Source organism: Mustela erminea, chromosome 6, assembly GCF_009829155.1.
Source record: "Mustela erminea isolate mMusErm1 chromosome 6, mMusErm1.Pri, whole genome shotgun sequence".
NCBI classification, from domain to species: Eukaryota; Metazoa; Chordata; class Mammalia; order Carnivora; family Mustelidae; genus Mustela; species Mustela erminea.
Window position 1 is genome coordinate 63,633,463 of NC_045619.1, and position 18,585 is coordinate 63,652,047.

The 18,585-nt window shown below is 42.1% G+C and overlaps 1 protein-coding gene across 4 annotated transcripts in view; it reads left to right on the forward strand.

Moving 5' to 3' along the window:
• Nucleotides 1–3,520: 3,520 nt before the first annotated feature.
• The window catches only part of DENND5B (DENN domain containing 5B), a 197,682-nt gene continuing 182,617 nt past the window's right edge, over nucleotides 3,521–18,585 (forward strand). The window contains exon 1 of one of the 4 annotated variants that reach the window (XR_004286873.1): nucleotides 3,521–4,017. Coding sequence is in view for 3 of the 4 variants with exons in the window: in XM_032347512.1 (XP_032203403.1) it covers nucleotides 3,891–4,017 (127 nt within the window). In the remaining variant the exon portion in view is untranslated. Of the gene's footprint in view, nucleotides 4,018–5,935; nucleotides 5,980–18,585 lie in introns of those variants that run through there. The other 3 variants (XM_032347512.1, XM_032347514.1, XM_032347515.1) reach the window with 3 other exon arrangements.

An 18,585-nucleotide genomic window follows, 5' to 3' on the forward strand; every position in this document is an offset into this window, starting at 1 on the left:
AATGCTCACTACAATGCAATCTTTTAAACTTTGCTCCTGGGTCTGCCACTAACAATGTGTGTTTGGGTAAATCACCAAAATTCTGTGAGACTTAGATAATTTTATGCATAAAATGAGAAGACTGGTTTGGCTGATCTCAAATATTTTGTGTCAAACTTACTCAAAGCTAGCATTCAGGCATCAAATCCCTCAAGTGAGAAAAGAGTATAAAAAGGTGAGTCAGCCCTACTCGCCTGCTGTTCAAGACTCTTTCTGCTCTGGCTCCAACTGAATTACTGTTCTCTACACACTTTTTTTTATCTCCCTCTACACACTTTTCACCCCAGTCACTTCTTCTGTGCCTGGAATATCTCTCCTCCCATCTCTAACTCATGAATTCCTATTGCTCTTGTAAAGGCCCATTCCGAAAGTTATCACTTTCATACTATCTTACTGAATTCCATAGGAAGATTTGACATCTCTCCTCACTAAATCCTATATTGCTTTTTGAACTTGTCATGTGGAATATACCAGATTTTACTTCTTATTATCTCTTTTTGGTCTTTTAATTATCTTCAAGAAATATTTGCCTTTCTACTAGGCTATAAACTTCTGAAGAGATGGAGATTTTTTTTTTGAATGAAATATGAAATTTTTAAACTTCATATTCTCAAAGCATTAGCACAATAACTTACATAAAGGAGACTCTTAATAATATTGGATTCATTGTAAAAAGGTAGGAACAAGTTTAGGCAAAACTGTGAGTCAGCTATTTTGCTACCAAATTCTTATTGGCATAAATTAACCTTTTTTCCTGAAACTATAATGACAGAATATGATAATCAACTCTCCAAATAAACTTTTGTTGTGATAAGATTTTTCCCAGAAAGCTAAAACCCTGGCAGAAGAGAATGTCCCTCAGGATTTCCTTTTGTTGGAATCGTGATTATTTGGCACGTTTTGTGCTGTTTAGAAGTTAAAGTTAGGATTAGTACCTTGTCTGCATGTTCTCAATTCAGGCAGCAAACATACGAGGAACAACAGCAGAATGGAAGGCAATGCTCTAAATCTGAGCAATGATTTGCTACCTCTGAAGGACTCTGGTCAGTCCTCAAATGGAGGGCATGATTTAAGCTTGGAGTAGCTGAGCCTCTCTAGGGTCTGCTGTCTAAGGGAAGCTGAAGAATGAGTCCTTGACTGAGCAGTGCTCACCTAATGGCATATAGTGATCTGACTGTTAGTGAAGTGTGGTCCAATGAATGTCTGGGGATCCGAAGTTACTTTAGCAATTCCTTCGCTCTGGGTTTTGTGTATGTGTGGGTGTCCTGGTGGAGGTGAAGAATGGTATTGACAAGGGCTGTCTTAGCATGGGAAGAGGCATATGATCTCTCTCCTCCTTGACACAATTTAAATATTTTGGACAATTTATTTCAAGTCATTTTTTGTTTGCTTAGCTAAATTATTTCTACGTCATTATTTTAGAGGGAAAAATGTTTGCGATGATATATAGTTAATTCTTGATTATCCTTTTATTTCACTGCAATTTAATGCAGAATATACCTATACAGCATCCTTCTGAAGTGATCATTAGGAATGTACCCAGGTATTTTCAAGTTAAGTTTAATTTTATAATGTGTAACTATTCTCTTGAAAGCTTTAGGAAAGATTTTGGAGATTTTCTCTATTTTGATGAGATTTACACTCATAATTGAATGTATTCCGGGTTTCTTTCAATTTTTTCAGCTTAACATTAATGTAGGGCTTACAAACTCATAAATCAGTTGTTTTCTTTCTTTCTTTTTTTTCTTTTTAAGATTTTATTTATTTATTTAAGTGGAATGGGGGCCAAGAGTACAAGCAGGGGCAGGGGTAGAGGTAGAGGGAAAAGCAAACTCCCCACTGAACAGAGAAGCCTGACTTGGGGCTTGATCCCAGAACCCTGAGTTCATGATCTGAGCTAAAGGCAGACTGAGCCACCTAGGCACCCCTCAGTTGCTTTTCAAGTGAACAAGTGAACAAAAAATGACACGTCTCATGGTTAGTTCAGAGGTAAATTTTTTCCTTTGTTTGTTAGTCTAGAATCTAACAAACATCTTGTAAGAAGCAATCACCAAAAATAGTTAGGAGAAACACATACTCATGGCAGTCACTCCCTCTCCTCCTTATCAGTGAAATTGTGGTATGTATTTCAGTACCCTCTACAGGAGGAAAAACAATACTTGTACAACACCAAGTTAGCATATTTTCATGTTCATTAATACAGATATTAAAGTTTGTATATTTCCTAGAAGCATCAACAACTTTTTACTGCCTGGATAACCTTTCTTTCATTTAATAAAAATAAATTGAAGGGCTCAGTGGGACCAGGGTTCTGCTAGATACTAGAAATGAGACACAGAGCATGACTTCTGCTCTGTGGAGCTTACAATCCAGCTAAGACAAACAGAAAAAGTCATTACAAGTGCTTTGAAGAAAGAGGACAGGGTGCAGTAGGAGCAAAAGGTCAATTACCCAGGCTGTCCTTCACCCTGATTTCTTGATTCTTCTTACATTTCAAAATTGAGGAAAGAGAGAAAGGATAGAAGGTATAGTAAATGATGGTATGCACACGTACCTATCTTCCAGGCGGAACATTATTCAGTCAGAATAATAGTTTCTCAGTCCACGTGCCTGGAGGTTTGTGTGACTACCGGTGGTATTCGTGACGCCCCCCACCTACCCACCCACCCACATTATACCCAAATCCAAAATGAGTAGGGAATGGTGCTGAAGGCATGACAATGTGGAAATTGATCTATTCGATTTTTTATCTTTCAAAGACATAAAACCTGGTTGGTGAACTCCTGTAGAATGGAATCTCAGAGGGAAGAGCAGAGTCAGAAAGCCATGGCTTTGTGAGGAGCAGAGTTCAGGGTCTAATTCCTGTTGCCTTATCAGCCTCCAATTGTACCTGTAGGGAGAGCTGATAATATCAACTGAGTACAGAACTGGGGAACTGGAGTGCCTTGGCTACTTTACACTGACCTGAAAAGTGTCAGGATAAATTACAGAAAGGGAGGGGATGCGGGGGGATAGGCAATTGTCCTTTTAGAAGTCTCAACCCTTTGTGGTCATTGAGTTGACACGAATTCACTGAGTAAGGATGGCTCGTAGATGGGGGTGAGGGCTGAGAGAAAGATTCAAAGACTAAGATCTTAAAACGAGACAGGCATTTGCACATGTCACGGTTCAAAAGATGTTGATGGTCCAGGCCGTGATGGTAAACGATCTCAGACTTCCCCAAAGCTGCATTTTTTTTTTTTTTTTAAATTAGGATAGGTAGCATCTTCTTTGGAAGCCAGAATCCTGCGCCGCGGCTAACCCTCTCGGCTGGCAGAGGCCAGGAGGCGTGTGTGCGACCGCCCCTGCGCCGCGGCCCCGGCTGCCTAGCACTAATCCTGCCCGCGCTAGGCGCTCCCTCGCAGCCCGCGGGGCGCGCGCGCGCACACGGCCGGAGAGCGCGCTCCCGCCCCTCGCGAGCGCGCCCTCCTTTCAGCCCCCTCCCACCCTACGCGCTGGTCCTCAGCGCCCCCGCCCTCCCAGCGCTCCCACAGCCCGAGCGCCGCTCAGCTGACCCGCGGGCGCCAGACGCCGCGGCTTCCAGTTCGCGAGCGCAGCTGCGGCGGCGCGAGTCTCTCACGCCGACACTCCCCCTGCGCGCCCCTCCCCCACCCGGGACCGGGACTGGGACTGACTGGGCGCGAGCTCGCGGCCGCTTCTCCGGTGCCGAGCGGGGAGCGAGGCTGCGGTGACGAGCGGCGGCTGCGCGGCCATGGGCGCGCCGGTGTCGCCCTAGGACAGACGCGCGGGGACCGCAGGCGTAGCGGCGAGCCTTCCCGAGAGGCGGCGGCGGCAGGAGCAGCGCGGCGGGGATGAGCGGGAGCGGCGCGGCGCCCGGCCCGGGCTCGGGCTCCTCCCCGGCCGCCTGCCGCTTCGCGCACTACTTCGTGCTGTGCGGGATCGACGCAGACAGCGGGCTGGAGCCCGACGAGCTGGCGGGTAAGGCCAGGCCCCGGCGGCGCCGGGGGTCTCCTCAGGGACGCGAGGGACGCTGCGGGGACGCGCGGGAGGCGGGTTCTAGACAAAGTCGGCTCCCGGCGGCGCCCGCTCTCCATCCGGACCGGCGCCCGGGCGGCGATTTAATGACATTGTTATTTATTCCGCGTGCAGGGTGCGCTGCTGAGCCTGCGGGCGTCGCGCCGCTGAGGGCGCCAGCCTCAGGCTTTTGCCTCCCAGGCGCGGGGTTATTAATAACGGGGACGGGGGCGGCCTCCAGGGCACGGCCCCCACCCGGCACGCTGTCCCTCTCGCCCGCAGCTGCACGCGGAGGCGTCCGGTGAGTCACCGGGCGCGCTAACTCCCCGGCCTTGCCGCGATCCCGTGCATCCCACCCCCCCTCCACCCCCCGCCCGACTGCGAAGTTTCAGCCCTGGCACGTGACGCGGCGCTCTGGCCCCCTCGGGGGAGGCGGTGACAGACCCCGCTGGGCCGCGGGGGTGGCGTCCACCGCGGCGGTGACGGCCTGCAGGGCGAGTGCAGGCTGGTGGCTGGTCGGACTTCATCCTTGACTGTTCCGGGTCCGCGCTGCTTCCCGCCTCGCGTTCGGCGATGACGGTCGTCACCTTTTGGAATCCTGTCTATTTGGCGGTGTCACGGGACTAGGGAGGACCTTTGATCGCTTGGGACTTGGCACGACGCTTTGTTGGCACTGCCTACACTTTCTGAGTTTAATTGTTGGACGTTCTCCCCGCACTTGGGAGCACCGTGTGTTACTGTCGGGCTTTTCCTGGAGGGGCACCGGTCCCTCCTCTTCACCCATTTGATGGCGCACTGCAGGGCCGAGCTGGGAACCGATGCTGGCAAAACGGGCGGTTGAAGGATGATGGGGGGGGGGGGCGGTACGGAGTGCGCAGCGCCGGGATGAGGCCGGGGAGAAAGGACCGATTTCATTTATTCACGCCTCTTTCTGCTTACCTTCTTGGGATCTGAATCTTTATTTTTGTTGTTGTTAATGGGTGAGACAAGTGACATCTATCGCCTGAACTTTATCTGTGTCAGTGTTGAACACTTAGGTCATAGCTTTCCAGAACAGCTTGCTTTGGACATAGCATGCCTGATTGCTTGCACCAATGTGTATTTTTGTTTTCTCTTTTACTCTTTTGGGGGGTAATAGAGGGGACTGGGAGCGATGTGTTAAATAATAAACAATAGGAAAAGAATGTGTTCGACTGTAAGATACAGTACTGATCCACCCGTGTCTTAGCTAAGCAAGTATCTTTTTAAGCCAGGTTCACAGCAGAACATTTTCAACAAAAATTCTAAGTCTAGTTTTAGTTAAAGGTTTTTAGAAAAGAAGCATGAGTACCAGATTTTTCTGTATGTGTAGTTATATAGTCATGTTATTTCTTCAGTTAAGATTTCCTGTACATATTAAGAATCGCTTTGTTCGGTGGGGCGCCTGGGTGGCTCGGTGGGTTGAGGCCTCTGCCTTCAGCTCGGGTCATGATCTCAGGGTCCTGGGATTGAGCCCAACGTCGGGCTCTGTGCTCGGCAGGGAGCCTGCTTGCCCCTCTCTGTCTGCCTGCCTCTCTGCCTACTTGTGGTGTCTCTCTCTCTCTCTCTCTCAAATAAATAAATAAAATCTTTAAAAAAAAAAAAAAGAATCACTTTGTTAAGGGATATGAAGTTAGAAAACATGCCTTCAGAGAGATCTGGAGAGATTCCTCTTTGGGGATTGAAGGGATTATTTTTATTTTTCTAGAGTCCTTTCTCCCCTGAACATCCTAATCATTTGTAGTAAGGGTTCTCTTTGAGGCCTTTTGTTAGTAGTGACTGATGAAAGGAAAAAGCCTGTATTTTTTTCTGTCTGAAGTCTGTATGCTTAGTAAAACTAAAACAACACCGGTAGGTGTGGCCTGGGACTCTTAAGGCAAGTGCAGATGGCTTTAACAAAACTAAGCAGTAAAAAATTAATTTCTAATTCATTTTAAATTTCTAACTGGCTTCTCCTTTTGGAACACTATGCATGAGTGTGGATGCTTGAGAGTTCTGCTTATAATTGGTGTTTTGAAGTGATATTTTTGTCTGATGATATTTAAGTATCAGTGATTCATTCAACAAATAGTTTTGAAAACCTTAAGGTGTAGATTATGTTCCAGGCACTGGGGACAGCTGTGAACAAAGTAGTCATAAATCCCTGCTATCATAGTGCTTACATTTTAGAGTGAACAAAATGAAGACACATAGTTTGTTACATGTCAGTAAGTGCTGTGAAGGAAAATAAAGCAGGGAAATGAGACTGGGGTAGTGCTGAAAGAATGGTGGGATGGTGGGGTTGCAGATTTTAAATGAGATGGCTAGGGAAGGCTTCACAGAAATGGAGACCTTAGACTAGAACCTTGATGGAGGTGAGGAAGCAAGCCACGTAGATTGTCTTGGGGAACAAAATTGCAGGCAGGGGAGACAGTTCACAGGGAGGCTGAGTTTGAAGAGTGCCTAGTTTGTGCAGGTAACAGTAAGGAGGCCAAGGTAGTTGGAGCTGAGGGAGGAAGAAGGTAGTAGATATGAGCATAGAGAAAGGGGAGGGAAGATTGTGTAGGGCCTGATAGATAATTGTTGAGCTTTTACTCTAAAGTGGTAAGCTACTGTAAGGTTTCGAGCAGTGCAATGAGACTTGATCTCTAAAAGGATTGCTGGGCTGCCTTGTTGATTAGACTGTTAGGGGCAAGGTTAGAAGCGACCAGTTAGGAGGAGGTTCTTTTTTGGTATGTGAGGTGGGAGGTGTTCCTGGCTTAGACCAAAGCAGTAGCAGTGAAGTGGTGAGAAGCTGGATTATTTTGGCGGTAGAACCAGCAGGACTTGCTGATAAGTTGGATATGGTATTCATATTCAAAGAAAGTGATCAAAGATAACTGTAAGATTTTTGGCCTAAACAATTATAAGCACCTCTGTTTACTGAAATAAGACTGAGAGAAGCAGGTGGGAAAGATGAGTTCAGTTTTGGACATGTTAAGTTTGAGATATCCGTTAGACATTCAGATGGAGATGTCATGTAGGCAAGGCATCTCTCAGGGATCAAAATTTTTATATAGATGTAAGTTGAAAGCCATGAAATTGGATGACAATACCTAGGGAGTGAATATGGATAGAAAAGAGAAGAGGCTCAAGGGTTGAGTCCTAGAGACACTCCAACATTCAAGGTGAGGAGGATGAAGAGGAAACAACTGAAGAGATTAAGAAGTATGGCCAGTAAGATCAGATGAAAACAAGAGAATGTAGCATCACATTACCAACTAACCATCTTCTTGACTGTTTCCACAGAGCTTCATTGGAGAGGAGGAAACAAGGCCAGTGAGTTAGGCAAATTAATCAGGAGGTTGTTTCTGTTTTGCTGCATTAATTTCAAAGTTAAATATAGTTAAGTTTCTATTTTACTTTTATGGAACTGATCTATTTTTATCGCACTGTTTCTTAGCAAGTTGTCACCCTGCCTGTAGAAGGTCTAAGTTCACTTCTGTTAAATGTAAGTTCTACTGATTGCTTTATAGACATTTTCTTAGCATAGTCATGCTCCTGGAATTCACACTTCACAGGTGGTGAGGCATTGAAATAAAATTAAGGACACAAGACTTATGATGAAGTAACAGTTAATAGACTAAAACCTTATAATAAAGTTATTAGGACTGTAGATTTTTTTTTAGACGTTCCTCCTAGTGAAGCTGAGTTTTACCAACAGTGGAAAAAACTTCTTTGGTATATATATATATTTATATATATATACATATATATGTATACACACACACACACACACACACACATACACCCCTTGATATATTGATATTTCCTATTATCCTTTCTTTAGTTCATCTTAACTGTTGTGCTTTTCCTACTCACTGTATATTTTTAAAATGCACTTTATCCATAAATAATGTTCCTTTAGATATTAAAGTAGAAACATTTACATTTTCTTTGTTAAATATATGAAAAAGGTTTTAAATTGATTATTGCATAAAGAAGAAAGGAGGTATAAATGGAAGTTGTTGGAATTAGTTGACATGTTGGAAGGTAGTCATCATTTGAAATTTTCTTTCATGCTTCTCATTTCCTCGAAGACCTAGCTGTAGGAATTTACATTTTTTTTTTTTTTTTTTTTTTTTTACAGCACAAATCTTCTAGGCAGTGGAGAAATTAAGGACCTTTATTTAAGTAATATAAATGTGCAAGTCTCCATAGTACCTTATACTTATTGTTTAATCAGTGAATGAGTATAAAGTTTACATAGGAGTCCACAAATTATGTGGTGGCCAGAATATTCTTAAAGCATTGCAGTGGTAGTTTGGATTTAGTTCTGCTGAAGAGTATTGAAGTATGATGGGTGCAATCCCCGTCACAGGCCCTTTTTGAAATCTCTTCCTTGGTGCCTCTATTTATTTTTAGCTTTGGTTTTCTTGGGTGTGGTTTCCAGAAGAGCTTTGGGGCAGTGAAGACCATGGTGTAAATTCAAATACATTTAACCCTTGAACAGAGATGGGGGTTAGGAGTGCTGACCTGTCCAGTACAGTTGAAAATCTGCATATAACTTTGGCTCCTCCAAAACTTTAACTACTAGCGTACTGTTGACTAGAAGCCTTACCAATAACATAAACAGTCAAATAATACACATGGTATATGTTACATATATGCTGTATTCTTTTTTTTTTTGTTTTAAGATTTTTATTTATTTATTTATTTGATAGAGAGAGAAAGATCACAAGTGGCAGAAGGCAGGCAGAGAGAGGGGGAAGCAGGCTCCCCGCTGAGCAGAGAGCCCAATGTGGGGCTCGATCCCAGGACCCTGAGACCATGACCGGAGCTGAAGGCAGAGGCTTAACCCACTGAGCCACCCAGGCGCCCCTATATGCTGTATTCTTAAAGTAAGCTAAAAGAAACTTTTTTTTGAAGATTCATTTATTAGGGAGTGCGGGCAAGTGTGGGGGGGAAGGGCAGAAAGGAGGCAAGCTGACTCCCCACTAAGCAGGGAGCCTGACATGGGGCTCGATTCCAGGACCCCGAGATCCTGACCTGAGCCAAAATGAGGAGTCTGATGCTTAATTGACTGAGCCACCCAGGTGCCCCAGAAAAAAATATTTTCTTTAAAGATTTATTTATTTATTTTAGAGAGAGAGAGGAATGCACCCATGTCTTTGGGGCAAAGGAAGAGAATCTTAAGCAGACTCCCCACTGAGCAGGAAGCCTGCCGTCTCACCACTGTGAAATCATGACCTGAGTGGAAAGGAAGAGTCAGAGGCTTAACTGACTGAGCCACCCAGGCACCCTGAAAAGAAAACATCATTAAGAAAACCACAAGGAAGGGGCGCCTGGGTGGCTCAGAGGGTTAAGCCTCTGCCTTCTGTTCAGGTCATGATCTCAGGGTCTTGGGATCGAGCCCCACATCGGGCTCTCTGTTCAATGGGGAGCCTGCTTCCTCCTCTCCCTCTGCCTGCCTCTCTGCCTACTTGTGATCTCTGTCTGTCAAATAAATAAAATATTAAAAAAAAAAAAAAGAAAAGAAAACCATAAGGAAGAGAAAGTATATTTACAGAACTGTACTGTATTTAGTTTTTAAAATCTGCATGTAAGGGGACCTGTGTAGGTTTGAACTATATTGTTCAAAGGTCACCTGTACAAAATTTGGTTGATACTGACAATATCATTCCATAATAGTTCTGAAAGGGACCTTAGACATCATTTACAATGAAGAGACCAGGCTGAAAGATGAAGGATCCTCTCAGAGAACACATATGACAAGCAGCAGACAGCAGACTAGTTGTTCCAGTATACTATACTCTGTAGTTATTTTATTTAAGCTTAGAATTGAGATGAGTTTGACTTGAGTTTAACAAGCATTTTGTGCTTGTCTTTATTCCAGACTGCATGTCCTAGTTAAGACTGCTAAAGTATGCCTTTTAAAAACTGGCCTGCTGAGGCACCTAAGTGGCTCAGTGGGTTAAAGCCTCTGCCTTCCGCTCAGGTCGTGATCCCAGGATTTGGGGATCGAGCCCCAAATTGGGCTCTCTGCTCAGCAGGGAGCCTGCTTCCCTTCCTCATTCTCTGCGTGCCTCTCTGCCTACTTGTGATCTCTGTCAAATAAATAAATAAAATCTTTAAAGAAAAAATAAAGTATTAAAAAAAAAAAAAAAAACTTGGGACGCCTGGGTGGCTCAGTTGGTTGGACGACTGCCTTCGGCTCAGGTCATGATCCTGGAGTCCTGGGATCGAGTCCCTCATCAGGCTCCCAGCTTCATGGGGAGTCTGCTTCTCTTTCTGGCCTTCTCCTCGTTAATGCTCTCTCTCACTGTCTCTCTCTCAAGTAAATAAATAAAATCTTTAAAAAAAAAAAAAACAAAACTGGCTGGCTGTACAGGCTTCATGGGTTAGAGTTGCCCTGATCCGACCACCATTTATAGTATCTTAGTTGTTAATTATCTTATCATCATTAATCTTAAAAATAAAACTGCCAAGTTATTTTACCAGGAAAAGTGGATTTATTCAAGAATAGCAAAGAATTGTGATTCAGGACATGCAAACTACAGCAAAATCTTAGGCAAGTCTGGAGAAGAAAGAGTACCCCTCTTTTTGTAGAGGAAAGAGGAGAGTCAGGAGGGACTCTTATAAACAAAAAGTCCATTGGGGTAAACTGGGAGTTCAAAATGTAGTGGCTTTTCAGTGTCATTGAGTTGTGACAGTCTCTTATTGTCTGGGCTGTTGCCAGGTAAGGAGAAAATCTTTATTTCTCCTGCTGAGGTGGTAGTTGGATTTGCAAGGTCTCTCTGTTGGTTCTGCAAATGAAGACATTGGTGGGGTATGAGAGCTCCCTCTCCTGGCCTTTGGCCTCCAATTTAGTGAGGTTTCCCTTTATGCAATTCATACCACCCTTGGCCAACAGTGGATTATGTTTGGGAGTTTAAAATGTTTGGCCTGGTACCTAGAAGGCTGGGGAAGGAGAGGTACAAGGATCAGCCTCCATTCTAATGAGACCAAAGAAGATTCAAGGTCTAGTTATTATGATATGATACTAACTTGGTTTTAATATTATTAATATTTTAATAATATTAATAATATTATTATGATATGGTGCTAACTTGGTTTTAAAAATCCACTAGAAGGGCACCTGGGTGGCTCAGTGGGTTAAAGCCTCTGCCTTCAGCTCAGGTCGTGATTCCAGGGTCCTGGGATCGAGCCCCGCATAGGGCTCTCTGCTCAGCAGGGAGCCTGCTTCCTCCTCTCTCTCTCTCTCTCTGCCTGCCTCTCTGCCTACTTGTGATCTCTCTCTGTCAAATAAATAAATAAAATCTTTAAAAAAAAATAAAATAAATACACTGGAAATAAAACTCTTTATAGTGAAATTGGGCCACTAGTGAATGCAGCTAAACTTTCAGAAATAACCCCGGGGCTCCGGCTTCTGTTCCATTGGTTAATGCAGGACCAGCCATCATAGGGAGCTTAGAATATGAGATGATGAAACGGGAAGGGAAAGGGGATGAGAGGAGGATGTAAGTATCTTTGGAGAAGAATAAAATAGTAAGAGGGAAAGAAAAAGAGATTAGGAGAGACTGAAGAGGCTGGAGGAGTACTAGTAATATCTGCTAAGGTGTTAAGACAGAGTTTTCTAAAAGTTCCTAAGTATATCCTTTTGCTTGTACTAATTCCACTGGTCACAGATACGTTTGGAGTAATAAAAGTGTCTAGAATACAGTGCATTATTAGTCATAATTTTCGTGAGATTTCATAGAGAAGAAAACATTTTCTTCTGAAATTCATTGGAGGGTAAGAGACAGTATTCCTGTGTAAGATATTTTAGGAAACAAGTGCTGTTATATCCAAACCCATTTCTGATGGTTATATCCAAACCCATTTCTGATCCATCCATTTCTGATGGATAACAACCTAAATTTTGTTTTTAGGAATGCCATAACTAGCCAGTACACTTTTTGGATTAATCATTCAGTGTTAGTTGTTTACAGTGCCAGGTTGTATATAGGTGACAGTCACCATTTTGTAAGACTCTATAATGAAATAGCAATGATAACTAATATTTCCTGCCTGCTTTCCATGTGGTAAGTACTGGTAAATGCTTCATAGTTGTTGCTTCATTTAATCCTGACAGCCACCTTAGGAGGTGGCATTATTTTCTGTTTTGCAGGTGAGGAAATGGAAAATAGGGAGTTGAAGTGCTTCACCCAGATTCATATATTAAGTGATTATATGGGAGGAGGGATGGATATAATTGTCTTCTTCTCATTTTCTGAGCTTCTATGCTGATGTGTCCTGTATTAACAAATGAACAGAAGCCTGAGCCCTGGATTGAAAAGTCTGGTGTGATTCATTCATGTCCATAACCACTGCATTTGCCACCTCCTTAATAACATGCACTGTGTCATACAGGTTATAAAATCTACCAGTGTGGGGACCACATGGATAATCTTATAATCAAATGAGATTATCTTTTTTACAGGGAAGTTATTAAGAAGGAGACTAGTGGTCTTTTTGACTTTATGAACTGACCTGCATTGTCTCTTGTTGTGGTGAGCACTGATAATGTCTCTTCCATGAATGAATTCCTTTATTCATTCATCAAAAGATTAGAAGAGTATATATATGATGTTACTTTTGTTTTTATTAATGAATATATATATAAATAAATATAAGATTTTACCATATAAATACAAGGCATTTACTACATAAATAATCTTTCATCTTTTTAAAAATCTCTGCTCTTTTTTCTGGGATTTATCATCTGTCTTTTCTTAGCATAAATTGTTATTTGTCCTTAGATGAATTTATAGTTTTTAAAAGGAGTGAGTGATTGCTTGTGAAACCATAATTAGAGCTGGATGCACAGTTAGAAGCCAGGAGTCCAGTCCTGGCCTGTGACTTAGGTCTGTGGGCTCAGTGTTCGTGAAGTGACTGATTTCTGAAAATACTACTCCTCTCTTCCATGAGTCTGAACTTGTTTTTGAGTGAAAAAATGAAATATATCTGTTTTAAAAAAAACTAATCCTAAATGACATAGTGTACAAGGACTAATACATATCACATATGCCACATGAGGACTAGTTGAGTAATTATAATTTCAGCCACAAGGAAAGGAAAAAAAAAATCAATTAGTCTTTGCAGTTCCCTTTGCAGAAAAGGTGCAGTTTTTAATAAGCTTTTTGAAATATTAATATCAATTCACGGACTCTCAATTATTATCTACATTGGCCCTTAGGGAACCAGGGACCCCTCTTTGGAATCACTGTATTAGCTAATCTTTTGAAGTCTATACTAGCAGAATGAACCAACTATCTACAAATGGGATAGGCGGTGGGAACTTAGAATAATTTTTTCCACATAAAATTTTTTAGTAGCTTCCCTTGTATTTAGATTAAGATTCAACCTCTTTACCCTGTATCTTAGTTTGTTCAGGCTACTAGAATACCATAGACTGGGTGGCTTATAAATAGCAGAAATTTATTTCTCAGAGTTCTAGAGGCTGGAAGTCAAGTTCAAGGTGCGAGCAGATACCATGTCTAGGGAGGGCCCTCTTTCTGGTTTATAGATGGCCCTCTTGTGTGGAAGGGGTGAGGGAGCGCTCTAGGATCTTTTTTAACCCCATTGAGCCACCCAGGCACCCCATCTAGGATCTCTTTTATAAGGGCATGAATCCCATTCATGAGGGCTATACACTTCCCAAGGGCGCCACTTCCAAATACCATCACATGGGAGATTAAACTTCAATTTAATGAATTTTGGGAGGGACACGTATTTAGTTTATAGCCCCCTGGTTTGCAGAGTTGTTCATGATCTGGTCTTTGCCACTTTTCCAGCCTTTTGTGATTGGATTACTCTTTCCTGCTATGTTGGTTTTCTTAAAGGTCCTTAAAAACAGGAAGCTGTTTCTTGTCTCTGGTGTATTCATCTTCTCTTCTCTCCCTGGAATCCTCTTTCTAGACCAGCATTGTCCGTTATAAATGTAATATGAGACATATACTTGGTTTTTAATTTTCTAGTAGCCACATTCAAAAAAATAAAAAGAAATAGGTGATACTAATTTTAATGATACATTTTATTTATGTATCTAGGATATTGAAATAATATTATAATCAACATGAAAATTATTTTTTTTAAAGATTTTATTTATTTATTTGAGAGAGAGACAGGGAGAGAGAGCATGAGTGAGGAGAAGGGCAGAGAGAGAAGCAGACTCCCTGTGGAGCTGGGAGCCTGATGCGGGACTCGATCCCAGGACTCCGAGATCATGACCTGAGCCGAAGGCAGTTGTCCAACCAACTGAGCCACCCAGGCGTCCCCGACATGAAAATTATTAATGAGATACTTAACTCTCTTTTTTTCTTACTAAATCTTCAAAGTCCAGTGTGTCTTTTACACTTACCTCACATCTCATTTTGAACTAGTCACGTTTCAAGTGTTTAATAGCCACATGTGACTAGTGGCTGGCCTCTTGGGTAGTGCAGCCCCACATCTTTGCAAGATTGGCCTCTTCTCATCATTTAGATCTCTGCACAAGTGTTACCTCCTCAGATTGGCCTGTTTAAAATGGTATTCTTCCTCCCCTTGCCTGCCCCACTCTTTCCAGTAATGCTACTTTATTTTCCTTATAGCACTTCAGGGCACCTGACGATATACTATATAAATGCACTTGTTGGGTGCCTGGGTGGCTCAGTTGGTTGAGCAGCTGCCTTCAGCTCAGGTCACGGTCCTGGAGTCCTGGGATTGAGTCCCGCATCGGGCTCCCAGCTCCATGGGGAGTCTGCTTCTCCCTCTGACCTTCTTGCCTCTCATGCTCTCTCTTACTCTCTCTCAAATAAATAAATAAAATCTTTTAAAAAAATGCACTTGTTTACTTTTACTTTTTAATGTCAGTCTTCCCTCTTAGATTGTTGGTTCCTAAAGGGCAAGACCTTTGTCCTTCTTGTTTATCATTGTATATACAGTTACCAAAATAGTGGACTCAAATAGATTGTTTGAATAAATGAATGAGATAATTTTGAGATAATTTGAGATGGACAAAAAAAACCTTTTCCTTTTATTACTGACAATAAAAGTCAGTATATTTGATTTATGTGTGTGTGTGTGTGTGTGTTCTTTTTTAAGATTTTTGTTTATTTATTTGACAGAGATCACAAGTACACAGAGAGGCAGTCGGAGAGAAAGAGGGGAAGCAGGCTCCCTGCTGAGCAGAGAGCCCGATGTGAGACTGGACCCCAGGACCCTGAGATCATGACCTGAGCCGAAGGCAGAGGCTTAACTTAATCACTGAGCCACCCAGGTGCCCCAGATTTGTGTGTGTGTTTTTTAACCTCTAAAATGGAAACTAGTGGTTTTTTTTTTTTTTTTTTTTTTTAATGAGAAACTGGAGATTGATGAAAAAGCAAGAGAGTAGATGAATAATCAATTTTTTTGAAAGGTGGGGCGCCTGGGTGGCTCAGTGGGTTAAAGCCTCTGCCTTCGGCTCAGGTCATGATCCCAGGGTCCTGGGATCGAGTCCCACTTTGGGCTCTCTGCTGGGCAGGGAGCCTGCTTCCCTTCCTCTCCCTCTGCCTGTCTCTGTGCCTACTTGTGATCTCTGTCTTTCAAATAAATAAAATCTTAAAAAAAAAATTTTTTTTTTGAAGGTATAGATCAGTTTTCCAATGAGCTACTATAATTTATTATTAGCCTATTCTCTCTTGAAAGAAACTATGACAAATTAATCATTTTTTAAAAAAACAACTTCATGCAAGCACGTATGCAGGTAACAGCAAGGTTTTATTTGTTTTTCTGTTTTTTGTTTTTTTTTAAGATTTTATTTACTTATTTGACAGAGATTACAAGTAGGCAGAGGCAGGCAGAGAGAGGGGGGAAAGCAGGCTCCCCACTGAACAGAGAGCCCAATGCGGGTCTTGATCCCAGGACCCCGGGATCATGACCTGAGCGAAGGCTTTAAACAAGGTTAAAGCCGAGGCTTTAACCCACTGAGCCACCCGGGAGCCCCTGTTTTTGTTTTTTAAGCATGTAACATACTTATTTATAAAGTAATGCCAGGTGATAGCACATAAATGATGGCTAGTGTTTATAAAATTTCAGAAAATGTTGTACTAAAGATTACCTATAGCTTCCGTTGTGATTTTAGAGGAGTATCTTAGGAAACTGTATTCATAGTTTCCTTCTTCATGGGCATCCCTCATCAGCTTTGGACTTGGTCAGCCGGAACAGTTCCTCTATTATTTTTTCCCATGCATATTTTGTCTTTATTGTACCTTGTATAATATTCTTTTCTGCCTAAGGTTTGTCTTATTAAAATGGTACCATGTAGGGTTTACTGGGTGGCTCATTTGGGCAAGTGTTAGACTCTTGATTTCTGCTCAGGTCGTGATCTCAAGGCTGTGAGATTGAGCTCCACATCAGGCTCTGTGCTGGGGATGGAGTCTGATTGATTCTGTCTCTGTTTCCCTCTATCCCCTTCCCCTTGCCCCCTGCTCCTGCTCTTTCTCTCAAAAAATAATAAAATAAAATGCCACTACCTAATGACCTTTTAGGTGGAGATACCAAAAATTTTTAATATGAAATTATCTTTTTCACATTACTTTTCAAACAACAAGTTTAAGAAGTTAAGAAGTGAGAATTCTAGAAAAAAAAGTGGAGGTATTTTGTATGCTGCTGAGATAGTACATCATGATAAGTTGCTTTCTCAGATCCCTGCACCTTTTCCAAGAATCTGTGATTTGTACTAATTTTATTCTAAATTAAATATTATAACTGTTTTAACTAACATGAACTTTTTGAATTAATACCTTTCTTTTTTTTTTTTAAAGATTGTATTTATTTATTTGACAGACAGAGATCACAAACAAGTAGGCAGAGAGGCAGGCAGAGAGAGAGAAGAGGAAGCAGGCTCCCTGCTGAGCAGAGAGCCCGATGCGGGGCTTGATCCCAGGACTCTGGGATCATGACCTGAGCAGAAGGCAGAGGCTTAACCCACTGAGCCACCCAGACACCCCACCTTTCATTTTTCTTTTATAAACTTGTGTACATCACTGGTACAAAGTTATTTTTGACTTAATGCTTTCTTTAAGTGACTTTCAAGGATAAGTACTAGCACTATTAAGTCCGAAGTAGCTCTAGAAGTCACCTTTATATAATGAAGCTATGAAAATAGCTAACATTTATGGAGTCATGAATTGTGGTTGGTGATTTATAAACATTATTTTTAGTCTTCACAATAACTTAGAGGTGTTATTTTCCTCATTTTATGTGAGGTGTTCCCCAAAACTCACAGTTATTAGAAGCTGGGATTACCACCCAGGCTCTCTGGCTCCAGCATCGTCCTCTTCACTGCGCCTCGCTGCCCCTCCAGATCCTCTAGACCAGCTGTCCTCAACTCGTGGGTGGTGACACATTAGTGGGCCTGCCGCTTCCGAGCTGACTCACAGTAATTATTAACAATAGTTGAAATACTAGGTTGTAAATTATACAAGTTTTAAAATAAGTGGAGTGGAATCAAGATCTTTCCTCTGTGATGCTGTTCTCACTCAGTTCCATTCTCATGTGCGTTTATTGGATGGAAGAGAAAGAGGCGACATTATATGTACCACTGTAGTAATTGTGGACAGCTGATACATAATGGGAAATTTATCTAGTTAATGCTACTGCTAAGCGACTGTTGCAGATGAGCTATGAATGGTTTTCGCATATCCATACTCTCTTAGGAATACCACTGCAAAAGTAGTCCATTTGCTTCTCTTCCCTGTAGTTTTTCTTTTTTTTAAATTTGTCCATAATCTGAGGACACACAGGGAGTATGTTTTTCAGTGCTTATGCTGATCTAGACAACTAGATACTTTTCTAGATACTTTTCTCAATTATAAAATATGGCAGTGTCTTGGAAAGAACTTTAAAGTATGGAGTGCAATAAAAATAGGTGAAAGTACAATTTTAGAGTTGTAGAATCTTTCAGCTTCAACCCTGCTGTGAGGACAGGCATGTTGAATGCTTAGATATAGGTTCTAAACTTTGAGACCCGGTTTAAAGATTTTTTTTTTTTTTTTTTAATCACAGGTAGGCAGAGAGGCAGGCAGAGAGATAGAGAGGAGGGAACAGGCTCTCTGCCAAGTAGAGAGCCCGAAGCAGGACTGGGACTCGATCCCAGGACCCAGAGATCATGACCTGAGCTAAAGGCAGAGGCTTAACCCACTGAGCCATCCAGGCGCCCCTAAAGATATTTTTAAGTTGTCTGTTTTCTAAATCCCAAAGGCCTTTCGAAGTAAATCCACCTGTTTTATGTAATTTTCTCCTGCCCAAGCCTGGAGAATCTAGGTTTCTGCTTTGAAGACCATGTTTCCTTGCCTTTTCTTCTTGTCCTCTTGTCCAGCATAGCACGTTCTTACATTTATTTAACACAGGGACTTACTGTCTAGTTTGAGGAAACAGTATAGAAGTGATACATAAATTAAGATTTTAATGGTCTTTTTTAAAAAGATTTTATTTGACAGAGTGTGTATATGCACATGCGTGCAGTGGGGAGGAGCAGAGGGAAAGGGAGAAGCC